We start from the raw sequence: 13605 nt of genomic DNA on the forward strand, positions 1-13605 counted from the left end.
CTTGAATGAGAAGTATTCTTCTGGATTGTGGAAAGGTGAAGATTGATTGCTGAGAGAAATATAAAATAAGATTTACAATTTGCAGCATCAGTGCTCTAAACACTAGGAGCCACTGTGACTGACAGCCAGCAGGATGCTGGTGTGGGCACCTAATTCCTCCTGACACAAGAAATGGAACAGACAAAGAAATTATCCGTCTCAGAATCACCCAACCTGTACACAAGGTATGTAAAGGAAGGGCAACCTTACAGTTAACAGAGTCAGACTGAAATTCAGGTACTTTTAAACACAAGTGCTGATGTTAATCAGAATATAAAAACGCAGTTGAAGGCTTTATTAAATGTCACTAGATTTCAGTTAAACCTTCAGGTTTTTTTCTTCTCTATAGGAACATATTTCTATCTATTATAATTCTGTTGTAGAAAACAAAAATATTTTCATGAGACAAAGTAATCTGTAGCTCTAGTTTGTTACAATCAGAGGACAGCCCAAGGTGTCTCATCTTAACAGAAACTGAAATACTAAATTCTGCCCCTTTTTTGGCCACAGACTTTTAGTGAGTGACGTAGCATGAGAGATTAACACAAAATACGGGTTTTTGAATAATTTTAAAAGGACAGATGAATGTTTTGACAAGATTTTATTGTGAAACATTGGATTTAGAAAAGGTACAAAATGTCAACGGTCAGATGTGTGCCAGTACAGTATTTCAATAATCTATACATGTGGACAGCTGAACAGCTTCACTGCAGAACGTGGAGTTGGACAAACTATTTAAAAGGGGGCCGCAATATTCACAGGCTTAAAATACATAAATAACTTGAGCCAAAACGACCATCACTGGTCAATGCTAATCAACATCTGGAAACAGGCTAAAAAGCACAATACAGTACAACAATCTCCTCGCAGATCCACGTTTAAAGAACATCAGTTTATTATGTCAATAATCTACAGCTCCAGGACATGATTCTCAGGACTGGGATTCAGTCGGCTAGTTAACAACTTTAAAAAATTAATGTTAAAAATGCGATTGTGTAAGAAAACCCACAGGTATTTAATTAGAACTAAAGATCATGAAGCCCCTAAAAATTCTTCTGACTGGGATTTATAATTAGTTACTTCTAATACAGAACTTCTGCTTGTTTCTTTAAAATGTCCTGACTGCAGCTTGAACTGGTATCATTAAGTAATCTTAATTCAAACATTTCATTTTGCTATGCATTTCTGTATTTTAAAACCCATTTCATTGAATATGGGTCACCATCAAACTGGAAAAAAATTTACCCATATACTAATTCTGAATTAATGAAAGTCGTAAATTTTAGTCGTATACTAAAAAAATTAACAACAACCCCAAAGATAGCAGCATTCTCTACCCTAGTTTAGTATGTTTAAAGAGGACCTTTTATAAACATACAAAGTTGATTTTAGGGTATAAAAATACACATATACTATATGAAACAAGATAGCTTAAGTTTTTAATATTTTTCAGTAGTCTGTCACTGCTGGATCTCATCTGAACTATTGAGAAGGTGTTCATAGTTCAGTACCTGGGTGAACAGCCAAGGGTCTATAGACTTTTGTTCTTTAATCAAAAATCTGTAGTTGTTTCTACACAATTAAGCTTGCCGAAATATCAACAACTACCCTGTTATCAGTCAGTATCCAGAGCTGACTTAAACCTTTACCCGTGTAAGTCTACTTCCCTTTATGCTGATTCATAACTTACCTTCCTGAATAGATACCTTGGGGCATACTAAATGATTGTTTAATCGAAATTTCTGAATATGACTCATGTCCACTAGGAGCAGAGCTAAACTTAAACTGATGTAATTTAGAATGAAAATCCACCCGAAACATTAAAATCCACCCTTTGACACCACATCCACCCCCTTAATTAATTTCAAGACCATTAGTTTTGGCTACTCTTTTCTCATTGTGTATCTTCAGTGGGGGATGTGCATCTTGCAATTCATTAAGAGGAATCACCATAAATTACAACCAAGTACATCAAATCAGACAATAGGGAATAAACGCATTTAAAACTTTGAGTGTGTACCACTAGCTAAGGCTGTAACATTGGGAGTACAATGTCTGCTATGGAATTAAAATTAGTGCTGTGCCAAATGGGAAAAATGTATAAACAAACCACAAAACTCCAGTGTGGCAAAAAAACATTTTGCTTTTTGTTCAGGAAGTGTTTGGCATGAGCAGCACTAACAAAATCCTACGCCTCACAGACACAAGCTACAAAGGTTATCTAAAGCCAATATTCACTGTCCATCAATCAGCTAGCTAGCTCTTAATGCTGCCTCGAGCACTGCACTAGCCACTTTGATCTTTGATTCAGATTCCTCTGTACACACATTTATATTTACATAAAACATTTATTAAACATGATTTTAGAACATAAAAACCTTATGTACAAAATACCAACATTCCTATAAATAAACAGTTGGAGAAAGGCACTTGCAAGAAAAGTCTACAGTAAATCTTACAAAAACCACACTGCCTCTGTTACTGTACAATAGATAATCTTTCAGTCAGTCCCTATCACAAGAATGTAAAACACTAATTACTTGTTATAACTAAGAATATAACCGTTACAGTCGTATTTACACATACATATATGCCTCTTTTTAGTTCCACTTGAGAGCACCATGATTTCCATTCCAAATTTATATTTTCATACAAAGTAAAGGAACAGTTGCCAGAAACCAGTGTTCAGTGTCACTGCAGATTCATAAACTTTTGGCTGACATCAGTGTAGTTTAAAAGACTCAGTTGCTACTTTGTAAAAAGTACACCTAGTTTGTTATTGCATGTTGTCCTTTCAGAGAGAACACTGCTAATGTTCTCTATGCAATTGTTTAATACTATTGCTGGCAAAAGGTTTCCAATATCAAAAAAATAAAAACATTCTTCAAGCCAGTTGAAGTATTTCATCTGAACAGTAACTAAAAAAAGCTGCATATTAATTATAAAAACATGTAGGAAACATGCCAACTAATCTGGTGTGCAAAAATATTTTTTCCACTACACAGGATTTTAAGGGCTTCACAGAATTACTCAAATGTACGTTGAGTAGCAAACCCCACAAATAATCAGTTCCTCAAGGAGATGTGAGGATACTCCCACTTTTATCAAACTTTTTACCCTTTGACAATGCTGCGACCTGTTTGAGCAGTTCTCTGTTTTTGGCCTGCAATACAGATTAAAAAAGTATGAGTTACTGAAATAGTAGTGTCATGCACTTTGCATTTATGAACAAACTCTCAAAATGTACATGCTAAGAACATTCAGAGAAGGTAATGATCACTTTTCAAAGACTTGTATATGCTTTTTGACATGTATATTCTGTCTTCAACAGAGAAAGTAACCACATTCCCCATATTGCAAAATTTAGTATATCCACTATTGCTAGTGGATATACTAGTGTCTGCTCAGTCTGTGATTTATAAGGCAACTAACTCAGGTTTTCTTCCTGATAAAGCATGCTTTAACAAGAGACATCTAGCTGTCAATGTGTTAATGCTGAGTCCTTACATCAAATCCATAGCCCAATGACAACTGATAAATTGTCAGAGAACAGACAAAAAATAAACTTGGAGAAACCATGTGAGGTAAGGCTTTACTTACCTTTTAAAGCTAAAAGAGTGAGTTTAACTCATGGAGACTGACTGTTGACTGCAGAACTGCTGTACAATGCATACAAAGTTAAACATGGCAATGACCACTCATGAACTTGGTACTACTGTACTGGAGTCAACAACACTGAGCGAACAAGCTGAGTGAACAGCCTGAATGTACGATTCCATCTGAAGTATTTCCCAAGTATTGATAGGCAATTACGCACCTGCAACTGTTCCACAGTTTCCTTGTGAGCTTTCTCCATACTGTTCATCTTTGTCCTCAAGTTAGACTCTTGGTACTGGAAGTCTGCCTTCAATTCTGTCAACTGAAAAACACAGATCCTATGAAGACTCCTTGAAAACTGCAACGGGACACGTCTTCTAGTCAATACGTGAAATCTTTAGGGAAACCTCAGGAATCTCAGGAAACACTATTTATTTATTATTGCTCTATTGACAGCTCAGCACTTGAGAAACAGTTTGAAAAGTCTGTACACCTATTTTATATGCAGAAAGCCAACGTCATCATATAACCATACTGTTTGCTCAGAATTTTGCATAAAAAAGGCTAAACATCAACAACAAAAAAAATCAAATACAAGACTGGTGATTTATAATCCTTGCTGTTCTTTCAGTTGTGAGATGCTTATCACAATCTTCAGTAACACCTCTCAGTTATATGGTGTGGTAACACGAAAAATCTTCCCTACAAAGACAACAAAAAAGATTGTTTTGTGTCCTTTTATGCTACATTTTGTCCTAAGCAAAAGGATAAATATACAATGTACACATTCCTGTATTAGGAAATGAAGCCTCTTTGCTAGCAAAGATGCCTACCACAACATACCAGAGCAGACCCTCCTAAAGTGACTACCAAGACTGCTATTGCCAACTTTACTATGTGTCAAATCACATGTAGTGAAACAGGTATTGCTCAGAAGAACAGTCAAACAGATGGTCAAGTGCAGGTATGCTGATACAATGGCACATAACTCACTGAACACACACCATTGCTCAAAGCATGCACTTACGGCTGTTGGAGACCGCAGCACATCCAGTGCAAACCCACACACCTCACGCTAAACATAAAAAAAGCTAGTGCTAGTGTTGCACCACAGGGAAGTATGCAACTAGATGAGCAAACACACAGCCTGTGAACATTCAGCAAACAGTGGTCCTCTCCTAATAATGAAGTCTCAGGGCCTCGTGGTAATGTTGTGGTTTCTCACTACCGTTCAGTGCAGAAAGACAAACAAGGCTAGTACCGCAAACAATACACACTGATAATGACACGGCTGATACCCTGACTCATAACAGAAAGTGATGAATGAGTATTATCTGCAAAGCTGGTGTACTGAGCTGTTTTTGTTGCCATGTTATACAGGTCAGAAGTTTTACTTTTGGAGCATTCAAAGCTGTTCAAATGTTGTCCCTTCATACATCTAGAGACACGACCTTAACAGGAATCTCCCACAGGTATGGCTCAGGCTTTTCACCCAGTACATGTCTTCAGATTTACTATCTCACAGTAAAAAAAAAAAAAAATCTGCAGTATGTTCATTTGTTGCAATTTTTCCAGCTATGCAAACATTGTATAATGTGTTCAGCTTTTCTCCTCCCTGCAGCAGCTGAAAAACTGACATTCTGAAAGTGTGGACTTCATGCCTGAAGGAGACTAACATCAAAGAACTCTGAAGTCAAATAAATAGTTTTAGCAGTGGGGATATTAAAATCATTAGATACTCTCCCTATAGAAACAGCACAAAACAAGTCACTGCAGTGGTTATTCAGAAGTAGGTGACATTTCCTTACCTACCACTTTTGTTAGCCTTGCTCAGTAGATTAAAAATAAAAAGAGCTAAGTGAATTTTCTACTGACTCACGATCTTCTCCTGACTTTATAAGGGAGATCAGGGCCTAATGTCTGTGCTTTGGAGAAAATACATAAAGAGAATCCATGACAGACTGTTCAGCTCTTTCACACTGAACACTTAAAGGCTTGAAATAGCAAGTACTTCCAACACTAGGTATATTTTACCAGTGACATAAATGAAAATAGGTTCAATATCCTTTACAAAACACACCTATGTGTAGATATGAAGATACAGAACTATGGTTCAAAAGTGGAAGCATTTTCCTGTCAGTATGATTGAGTCTTTCTTAACCATCAATGTTTGGTAGGCTACCATGCATTCACAATGAAAATTTTACTTGAAAATATAATAAATCTGTTTGGAATACAATTCCATAACCTACTCAGTCCTGAACAGACATTCTAGAGCCACTGTTATAGTGTCCTAAAAGCATCTAGTTATTCAGATGGCAGAGAAATAAAGTCTAGGTAATGCAAAGCAAGTATGTGTTTGTAGTTATTTCTCTTCTCTTGTTAGTCATTAGTTTGTTTGAAGGGTGAATCTTCTCTAAGAGTTTTGCTGCAGCCACTTGGGCCTGACAATTTCACTTAACTTTTGTTGACAGCCATTTAATCCACGATTTTTTTGCAGTCTCTGACTACCCACAAAGACTTGACAACCTACAGTACACATGCTACTGATCCTATAAAAACAAACCACTTCATTTTCATACACTACCCGTGTAAATTTGGACATTGACTTATTATGGCTAGAGTTGCTTTAGTTTAAAACGAAATAAAAACTATGCTAAACTCAGAATGGTTACTACTCTTTGTCATGACTCAGTTAAGAGCATATAAAACATGCAAACCACTGTCTGGCATTTTATCCATGACCTGTGGCATGCAGCCTGAGTAACAGGCTAACTTCTTCATGGCTGAAGTGAGGTAAGATGAATTACTCTTTGACTTAGAGACAAAATACATTCATGATACAAAAGTCCAAATCTTTTCCTTTAAATGGTAATATCTGATTAGCTGCTATATAAAACAACTGTATCTGACTTTTGTTTTATCTTATTGTCTTGACATTTTTAGGAGACTACAAAACAGAAACAAAATTATGAAATACTTATTGAACAGCTGTAATTTTTACCTTTTTATCTTTCTCTAAAATAGTCTGATCTCTTTGCTGCAGAAGACGTTTAAGTGACATTACTTCTTCTTTCAGCTGACTTATGAGGACAAAGTTGTCAGTTCCTCCACTGTCTGCAGACTGATTTATAGAGCTACTAAAAATGTAAAACAGTAGTTATTTACAACATCAAAAGAAAAAAGCAAAACACTTTTTAAAAAAAATTTCAAATTCTATCATTAATAATTCCATAAACATCCTTAAGGACTAATGCAAAAAAAGTATGTACCTGACAGAAATGGATGCAACTGGCAAATTACCTTACTAATGGCACACATTACATACACCTGCAGAAATATAATTCAGTATTAGCTTTGAGGGGGATAAATACCTTTTGACTGAAGCAGACACTTTTAACTTTTATTCTGATCATTGGCCAGAATCGGAATAAAGATTCAGTCTCCCACACTAAGGTTCTAAAGAACTCTCTAGATACTGGATTAGCTTAAAGCAGCAGGTTCTACCCTGCATCTAACTGACAAAACAATTCCCAGTGTGAGGGAACGCCACTGTGTTGATAACTGCTACTTTGTACACAAGCTTTGTTTAATTTTGCCCCAAACAGCTTAAAAGCAGGAAAATAGTGCTAGTTTTCTGCTAATAAAGTAACTTAATTGACTGACAGCACTCAGATACCACCCAACAATCCATCTGACAGGACACAAGTTTCACATCCCTCATTCCTCAGACAAACAAACAAAAAAAAAAAGGCAACTTGTCACAGATCAGTGCTCTGTTTGGTTGAAATGGCTCAGCTTTACAAAAATATAACTTTACCTATCTCCATTTGATGGCTTGGATTCCAGTTTGGGTTTTTTCTTTGGAGTTTCATTCTGAATAGCTGCAGAGGATTTATGGCTGAAATCAAACAAAATGTAAACCTAAAGCCTCATACTATGTAACTGTCTAATATCACCATTTGGTACATGGAAAAAAAAAACTAACTCATGCTCCTAGGTGGAATGCTAGAGACTAGCCGAAATGTAAGAAAAAAGAAATTCTTTAAATGAAAACTGCAAGATAAATTAAAAGAAAATTAATAAATAATATAATATTTACCTCTGTTTCCATAGTCCCTGATCTTGTTCTGGACTCAGATTGCTGATTCTGAAATATGTGAAATGTACTTGGTAACTGACCAAATATGCCATTATTTGTAAATTTATGTGAATGGTATCTGTACTTGAGAAAAATCCTCCCACCCTTTTTTTTTCCTAATACAGTGAGTATTTATGAATTTTCAGTTGGACAAGTTCCTGATCATGCTTTGCTATGTCAGGATGCTATAAATCATCATAAATCATAAGTAGCTATGCTGTTGCAAGTCACAAGGGATAGAGTTCAAGACTGATGGCTAAACCTTTTTGCTGATACCTCCCAATTTTTGTGAACTTTGTCTTGCTAAACCTGCACTCAGCAAGCTGGTCTAAAGCACCTCTCCTGGGATTCCCATACTGCCATATGAACACGGCCTGAAGCGGTGTTCATTTGGTGCCATATGAGTAAGGTGAAGTTTTGGATCCCTGAAAATAACTGCTTCTCAGGTGTAACCATTTGTTTTCAATCATTGCAAAAGCAATTAATAAAGGATACTGATATAGGAAGGGTAGAATATATAAGATTGCACTGAGTGAAATAGTTAAAAGAATCTGTATTTATACCTCACTGTCTCTATTGTCTGATCTTAATAGTAACTGAAATGGACAGGGAAAAAGAGTCATATTAATTGGACCAGAAGCAATGGACCCATGGCAGCCTACAGAAGAAAAAGGTGGGAAACCAGGAACATTGTGATCTGTATAGATATGCTTACTGTTGTAACTCTTGAATATATCAGAAGCTCTATTCTGTAGTAAAGAGCTAACTTTTTTAAATTTAATCCTTACTGTACCTGTGCCAAATGCATTAAATTACATTTAACTTTCTCTAACTCCATTTTCAGCAGAGATTTGAAAGAACAGGAACAGTACAATAACTCTATGCATGACAAGAATAATTTTCTTATTCGAATTCCTAAAACCCCAAACCTTATTTTTCTCTCTTTAAAAGTGAAAGTATGGGCCTTTCTCTTTTACGCATTGCCAATACCATTTCATCTTAATTTGCTTGTATCTTTCAGTCACACTTAGGCAAGTTTCAGACAAGCTGAAAAATTACAAGCACTAGAAATGTGAAGTTTAGAAGGAAAGTGTCTGTGTGTCTGGCATCAGGGTCATTACCATTGCAGACATAGTATTTGCTATTTATTATAGAAATATTTATTTTATATATTTTATAAATATTTATTATATAAATACTATTTAGTATTTACACAAAAACCAAGTAGTTCTGAAGTTATGCTGCCACAAATCTATCAATGAAAATAAGAATCATGACTATTATTATAGCAGCACAAAATCCCAAATGAATTCTGGGGTTTATGACTAATTAAATTGGGTATGTACATTAAGGTTGGTACGCTGTTTATGCCATGGCCAGAGATGATGTGTTGAGAAAAGTTGCAGAAGATGGGACAAAACTATGTGAAATGCCATCAGAGTGACAGTAACTGAACTGACAGCCTTATGTCCCTGTGTCTCTATCACAGCCACTCACAAACTGCCTGTTCCAGCAAGACTTGATTATAAAAGCTAGCAAAGAGGTACGAACTGGTCCTAGACTGAAGGTAATCTCATACTGCTGCTTCTGCTTCTCCTCTTAATTTTCAGTATTTGTACATGAATCAGGGTGAAGTAAGTCAGGGTGAGGATTCTCACTGCTAATACACACCTTTTAACCCACGGTAAATGCATGTAAAATAGCAGGTACCACAAAGCAGTTACTGCCTAGAAACCCAAATACAAGTTTACCCTCAAGTAACTTGTTTCTGTAGCCATTCCCTGAGCCCTTTTCGTAGACTTGCTACCAATTTTAACATCAACTAGTCTGACAATCACCAAGAATTCCCTTTTTTTTAATGAACCACCCTCATTCAAACTCCAAGAATCCAAGGATTTTGACAGACCATGAAGAACAATGATATACTACTGCTTTTGACACCATGTTTTAAATAGCTTTCCTTACTTATCTCCATATAAACAGAACACAGAAGATGAAGAGCTACCAACACATATTTCAATTTTTGAAATACTTACTTATGATGGCTGCTGCTGTGACGATGATGATGGTGGTGATGGTGGTGGTGTTTTGAATGATGCTGGTCTTTCTCAGTAAGAGATGAGGATGAAGAGTTAGAATGTGAAGATCCCAGGCTCTTCCTCTGTTCTTTTGTCTTCTGTAGCACTCTCTTGTACGACAGCGTGCAGAGCCAACACAACAACTTTCCATCAACCTTTTGGGAAATAATTCACATTTTATTTCCAAGTACACTTGCACTAGAAGATGTAGTTGATATTTGCAAGGAAATTTTGTTTCACTTCATCCATTATCTTTGGGAAAAAAAGACATCTTTTGTATGAAACATCACTACTGTAGCTCCAGTGCATGCAAGTTTCTTTTAGTAACCTGAATCTTATTCCACTTGTCATTTAAACTTGTGCTAGAAAGAGCCTAGCAATTGTTGGACCTGCTCTACATCGCAGAAGTAACAATAACTTTTTAAAAGGACGAGTCTTTTTTAGTTTAAACACCACGTGCCCTCTCTCAACCTATCATACTGCAGGCAGAATCAAGATGTCCAGCCAATGTGTTACTTGTACCAAGTAAATTCTTCTGTAAAAACAGCATTATTCTTGGGTTCAGTCAAGAGGTTTTTGAGGTCATTTTCTCAGCACCTTCTGGAATGAGAAAGTGGCACTCAGCAAAGCTATTTAACGAAACAGAACACAAAGGGCTGCTCGGAGCAGTCTACCTCTCTGGTGCTCTACTTAAAGGCAAGGCAGGCAAATAAGAAGAGGTAAAGTGACAGATTCAAGTTATGAACATACATGAGAACCAATGGATGGGAAAACAAAAGTAAAATAAATATCAGATCACGAGGAAGTGTTGAGCTGCTTAGCTTCTGTTCCACAGCTACAACTGCCTGCTAACACTTATGCCTATTTTTGGAAAGTGTGATTTAATTAAAAGTTAGCTCAGTAGCTGACATAAGAATTGCACATTACGAAATTTAATTCAAATATTGTAAAGCACAGATCAGCAACTTTAATCTGGTATTTGAGAACTTAAGATACATTTCTGTTAATCTTTCTCTTCTGAAGGAAGAACACTGTCTATTGTCAGCCTAAGCCATGAGACATGTGGAACAAAGCCTACCTTCCTTCTTCCCTCCTCTTTTCGATCAAAAGCACATTGCTGTTTGCACTGCTCACAGGTCTGAGGCGGGCCATACTTCTTCTCCGAGTTGGTGCAACGCTGGCATTTTGTACCAATAAATGCTGCAATAATGTTACAATACTGACAAGGCTTGGGCTGAAAAATAAAAAAGTTGAACTGAATACATTTGCATTTACTGTAATGAACACAGGTATTTCAACCCACATAATGATGCTTCAAAACTAGTAGGGCTTCATACAACCTATCTTAAGAACCCTTTTCCTACCATTTTTATCTCCAGTACTAAACTTTTCCTCTAAAATGATGCTTCTTCAGTGCTTAAAACCAGCCTGGACTTTCCATGAAAACCCAGGCATAATAAAAGAAACACACACAACCATCTAGTAACTAACCTCTACACCTACTGCTTTTTATTTTTTTAAATGTTATGACATTTTCTCTCAGTTTTACTACGCTACTTAAGAAATTACTTACAAAACTTTAAAAGAAGAGTAACCAAGCGATTTTTTTTAGACGGGAAGTTTCTGATGGCATCCCTCTCCTTTGCACAGCTCAGGGATTCAATAACCCTACAGTTCTAAGATTAGTATCCTAATCCCTGCAATTCTGCAGGAAACTTAAAAAACAAAACAAACAAAAAAAGCCCCACCACCAAACAAAAACCAAGCTCTGATACTATCAGGTCAGGTTATCAACTTTCATATCATACGCTCAACTAGACTAATACAGTGCTGAAAAATAAAACTGCTGGCAGTTTTCATAGGTTAGAAGTGGCTGATTATATTCAGTGCAGTTCTGGTTTTTTGATGAACTCCTGGTAAAATTGTTGCTGGATTTGTCCTGCAATTCATTTTGCTGCATTTTAAGCTTTTGAAAGCATTTCTTTGTTCAGTTTACATATACACTCAGAAAGTGCCTGACTACATAGCAACAGCTATTACACTTCTCAAAGGAGTTGAATTTCAACTAATATGGTTTATGTCAAGTATAAGGAAGTTAGGCCTTTTTGTTCCACAACAAGATTATCTTGATACCTCCTAAAAACTCGTATCTGCAGGGCAACTCAGATACAATGTGTGCATTCATATAATAGAAAAATTCATTTTTCGAACAGAACTGAAGCTGAAATTCAACAGGAAAAAATGCAGAGTAACATGAACCCAGATAATACTCAAAATCTTTTTTACTTATTAGCTTAACATGATTAACATGCATTTCTAAAGACTTACATAATATAAAGTATGTGGTATTACTAGATTTTCACATTTACCACTCACTAAAAAGAGGAAGGGCTAATGGTCTTCCTGCCATGAAGCGTGTGCTTATGAGAATATGCAGGGAATGACTTAACATGTGTGATGTGAAATAACATTGCTTTGTTACAAATAGTTATATTGAAATTATTATTAACTGTTAAGCTATATATAACACAAATGGATTTCAATTTGGGAAAAGAAATAGTAACCCACAGAGGAAACCAAGAGATGTCAGTCTTTTCCATCAACTTTCTGAATGGCAATCTCTAGGGTGGGTTTGTTTTTTGTTTTTTTTTTTTTCCCTCAAAAGAAAGTAAGAAGATTAGTTGCAAGAGAACTTTGTATTCAGTTTGAAGAACAAATGAGCTCAACTTCAGCATTAAGAACCAAGTAACTACTCACCGTCCCGAACTGCTTCACGTTTTGGGCGCATTTCTTGCATATTGTGTTGGTTTTGCTAAAGAGATAAAATGGCACAACATTGAATTAGGTGATAAACACGCACTTTGACATTCTTCCCCATGCAATTACTGGCAAACAGAATCACAGAAGAGTTGGATTGGAAGGGACCTTTGGAGATCATCCAGTCCAACCCCCCTGCCAAGGCAGAGTCACCTTGAGCAGGTGACACAGGAACGTGTCCAGGTGGACTCTGAATGTCTCCGGAGACAGAGACCCCACCACCTGGCTGGGCAGCCTGATCCAGTGCTCTGCCACCCTCAGTGTGAAGAAGTTCTTCCTCATGTGGAGGTGAAACTTCTCGTGTTTTAGTTTATGGTCATTGCTCGTCGTCCTGTCGCTGGGCACCACCGAAAAGAGCCTGGCACCATCCTCCTGGCACCCGCCCTGGAGACACTTATACAGACTGGTGAGATCCCCTCTCACTCCGCTCTTCTCCGGACCAGCCAGGCCCAGCTCCTGCAAGCGCTCTAGCCCCCGAGCAGACGCACGCCGTACCTCTCCTGCTGGAACTCGGAGCGGCAGTAGGTGCACTTCACGATGGGGTGGGCGATGCGGCACTCCTGCGGGGGAAGCGCCGCGTTACTGCCCGGCCGAGCCCCGGCCCGCGCTCCGCCCTCGCCCGCCGCCCCGCCAACAGCCCCGGCCAGGGCCGCCCCGCCGCCGCCGCACCTTGCACAGCTGCTGGCCCTGCGAGAGCTCCTCGAACGGGTACCGCTGGTTGCACTTGGTGCAGGCATAAAGCGCCGGGGCGGCCGCCGCGCCCGCCGCCGCCATCCGGCGGGGCGGACACGGGCGGGCCGAGGGAGGGGAATGGGGAGGTGCCGCCGGGGCGAGGGACGGAGCGGCCGCCGGGGCCGCCGAGGAGGAGGAGCCGCCGCCGCCGCCGCCGTCCCCGTCCCGGTGCCGCTCCCGCCGGTGCCGCCCTGGGCCCCG

At 38.2% G+C, this 13605-nt stretch overlaps 1 protein-coding gene across 4 annotated transcripts; it reads right to left on the reverse strand.

Annotated features, from left to right (window-relative positions):
• Positions 1-625: 625 nt before the first annotated feature.
• On the reverse strand, positions 626-13500 carry FAM76B (family with sequence similarity 76 member B). 4 transcript variants are annotated; one of them, XM_042023734.1, is made up of 10 exons: positions 13342-13500; positions 13168-13232; positions 12613-12667; positions 10934-11089; positions 9814-10010; positions 7739-7786; positions 7457-7537; positions 6641-6773; positions 3857-3958; positions 626-3202 (listed from the first exon to the last, which is right to left on the reverse strand). In XM_042023734.1, the coding sequence occupies exons 1-10, from the start codon at positions 13444-13446 to the stop codon at positions 3113-3115; spliced, it is 1032 nt and encodes a 343-aa protein (XP_041879668.1). In that variant the 5' UTR covers positions 13447-13500; the 3' UTR covers positions 626-3112. The 4 variants fall into 4 exon arrangements, with proteins under 4 accessions (XP_041879668.1, XP_041879667.1, XP_041879670.1 ...); XM_042023733.1 differs by having other exon boundaries at positions 6641-6776; positions 13342-13499; XM_042023736.1 differs by lacking the exon at positions 7457-7537.
• Between the last annotated feature and the right edge of the window lie 105 nt (positions 13501-13605).

This window comes from Corvus kubaryi, unplaced genomic scaffold (genome assembly GCF_017639235.1).
Source record: "Corvus kubaryi isolate FWS band 111438036 unplaced genomic scaffold, C.kubaryi_AGA036_p1.0 37256, whole genome shotgun sequence".
In the NCBI taxonomy this organism is placed as follows: Eukaryota; Metazoa; Chordata; class Aves; order Passeriformes; family Corvidae; genus Corvus; species Corvus kubaryi.

What these genes read in the sequence shown, in the direction of transcription:
- FAM76B (XM_042023733.1), bottom strand. Translation starts at nt 13,446, where the DNA reads ATGGCGGCGGCGGGCGCGGCGGCCGCCCCGGCGCTTTATGCCTGCACC. An exon ending in AAGAGGAGGGAAGAAGGAAG is followed by an intron (nt 10,011 to 10,933) that starts GTAGGCTTTGTT and finishes ATTTCCCAAAAG; the next exon opens with GTTGATGGAAAGTTGTTGTG. An exon ending in TTTTAGAGAAAGATAAAAAG is followed by an intron (nt 3,959 to 6,640) that starts GTAAAAATTACA and finishes TGTGTTTTTCAG; the next exon opens with TTGACAGAATTGAAGGCAGA.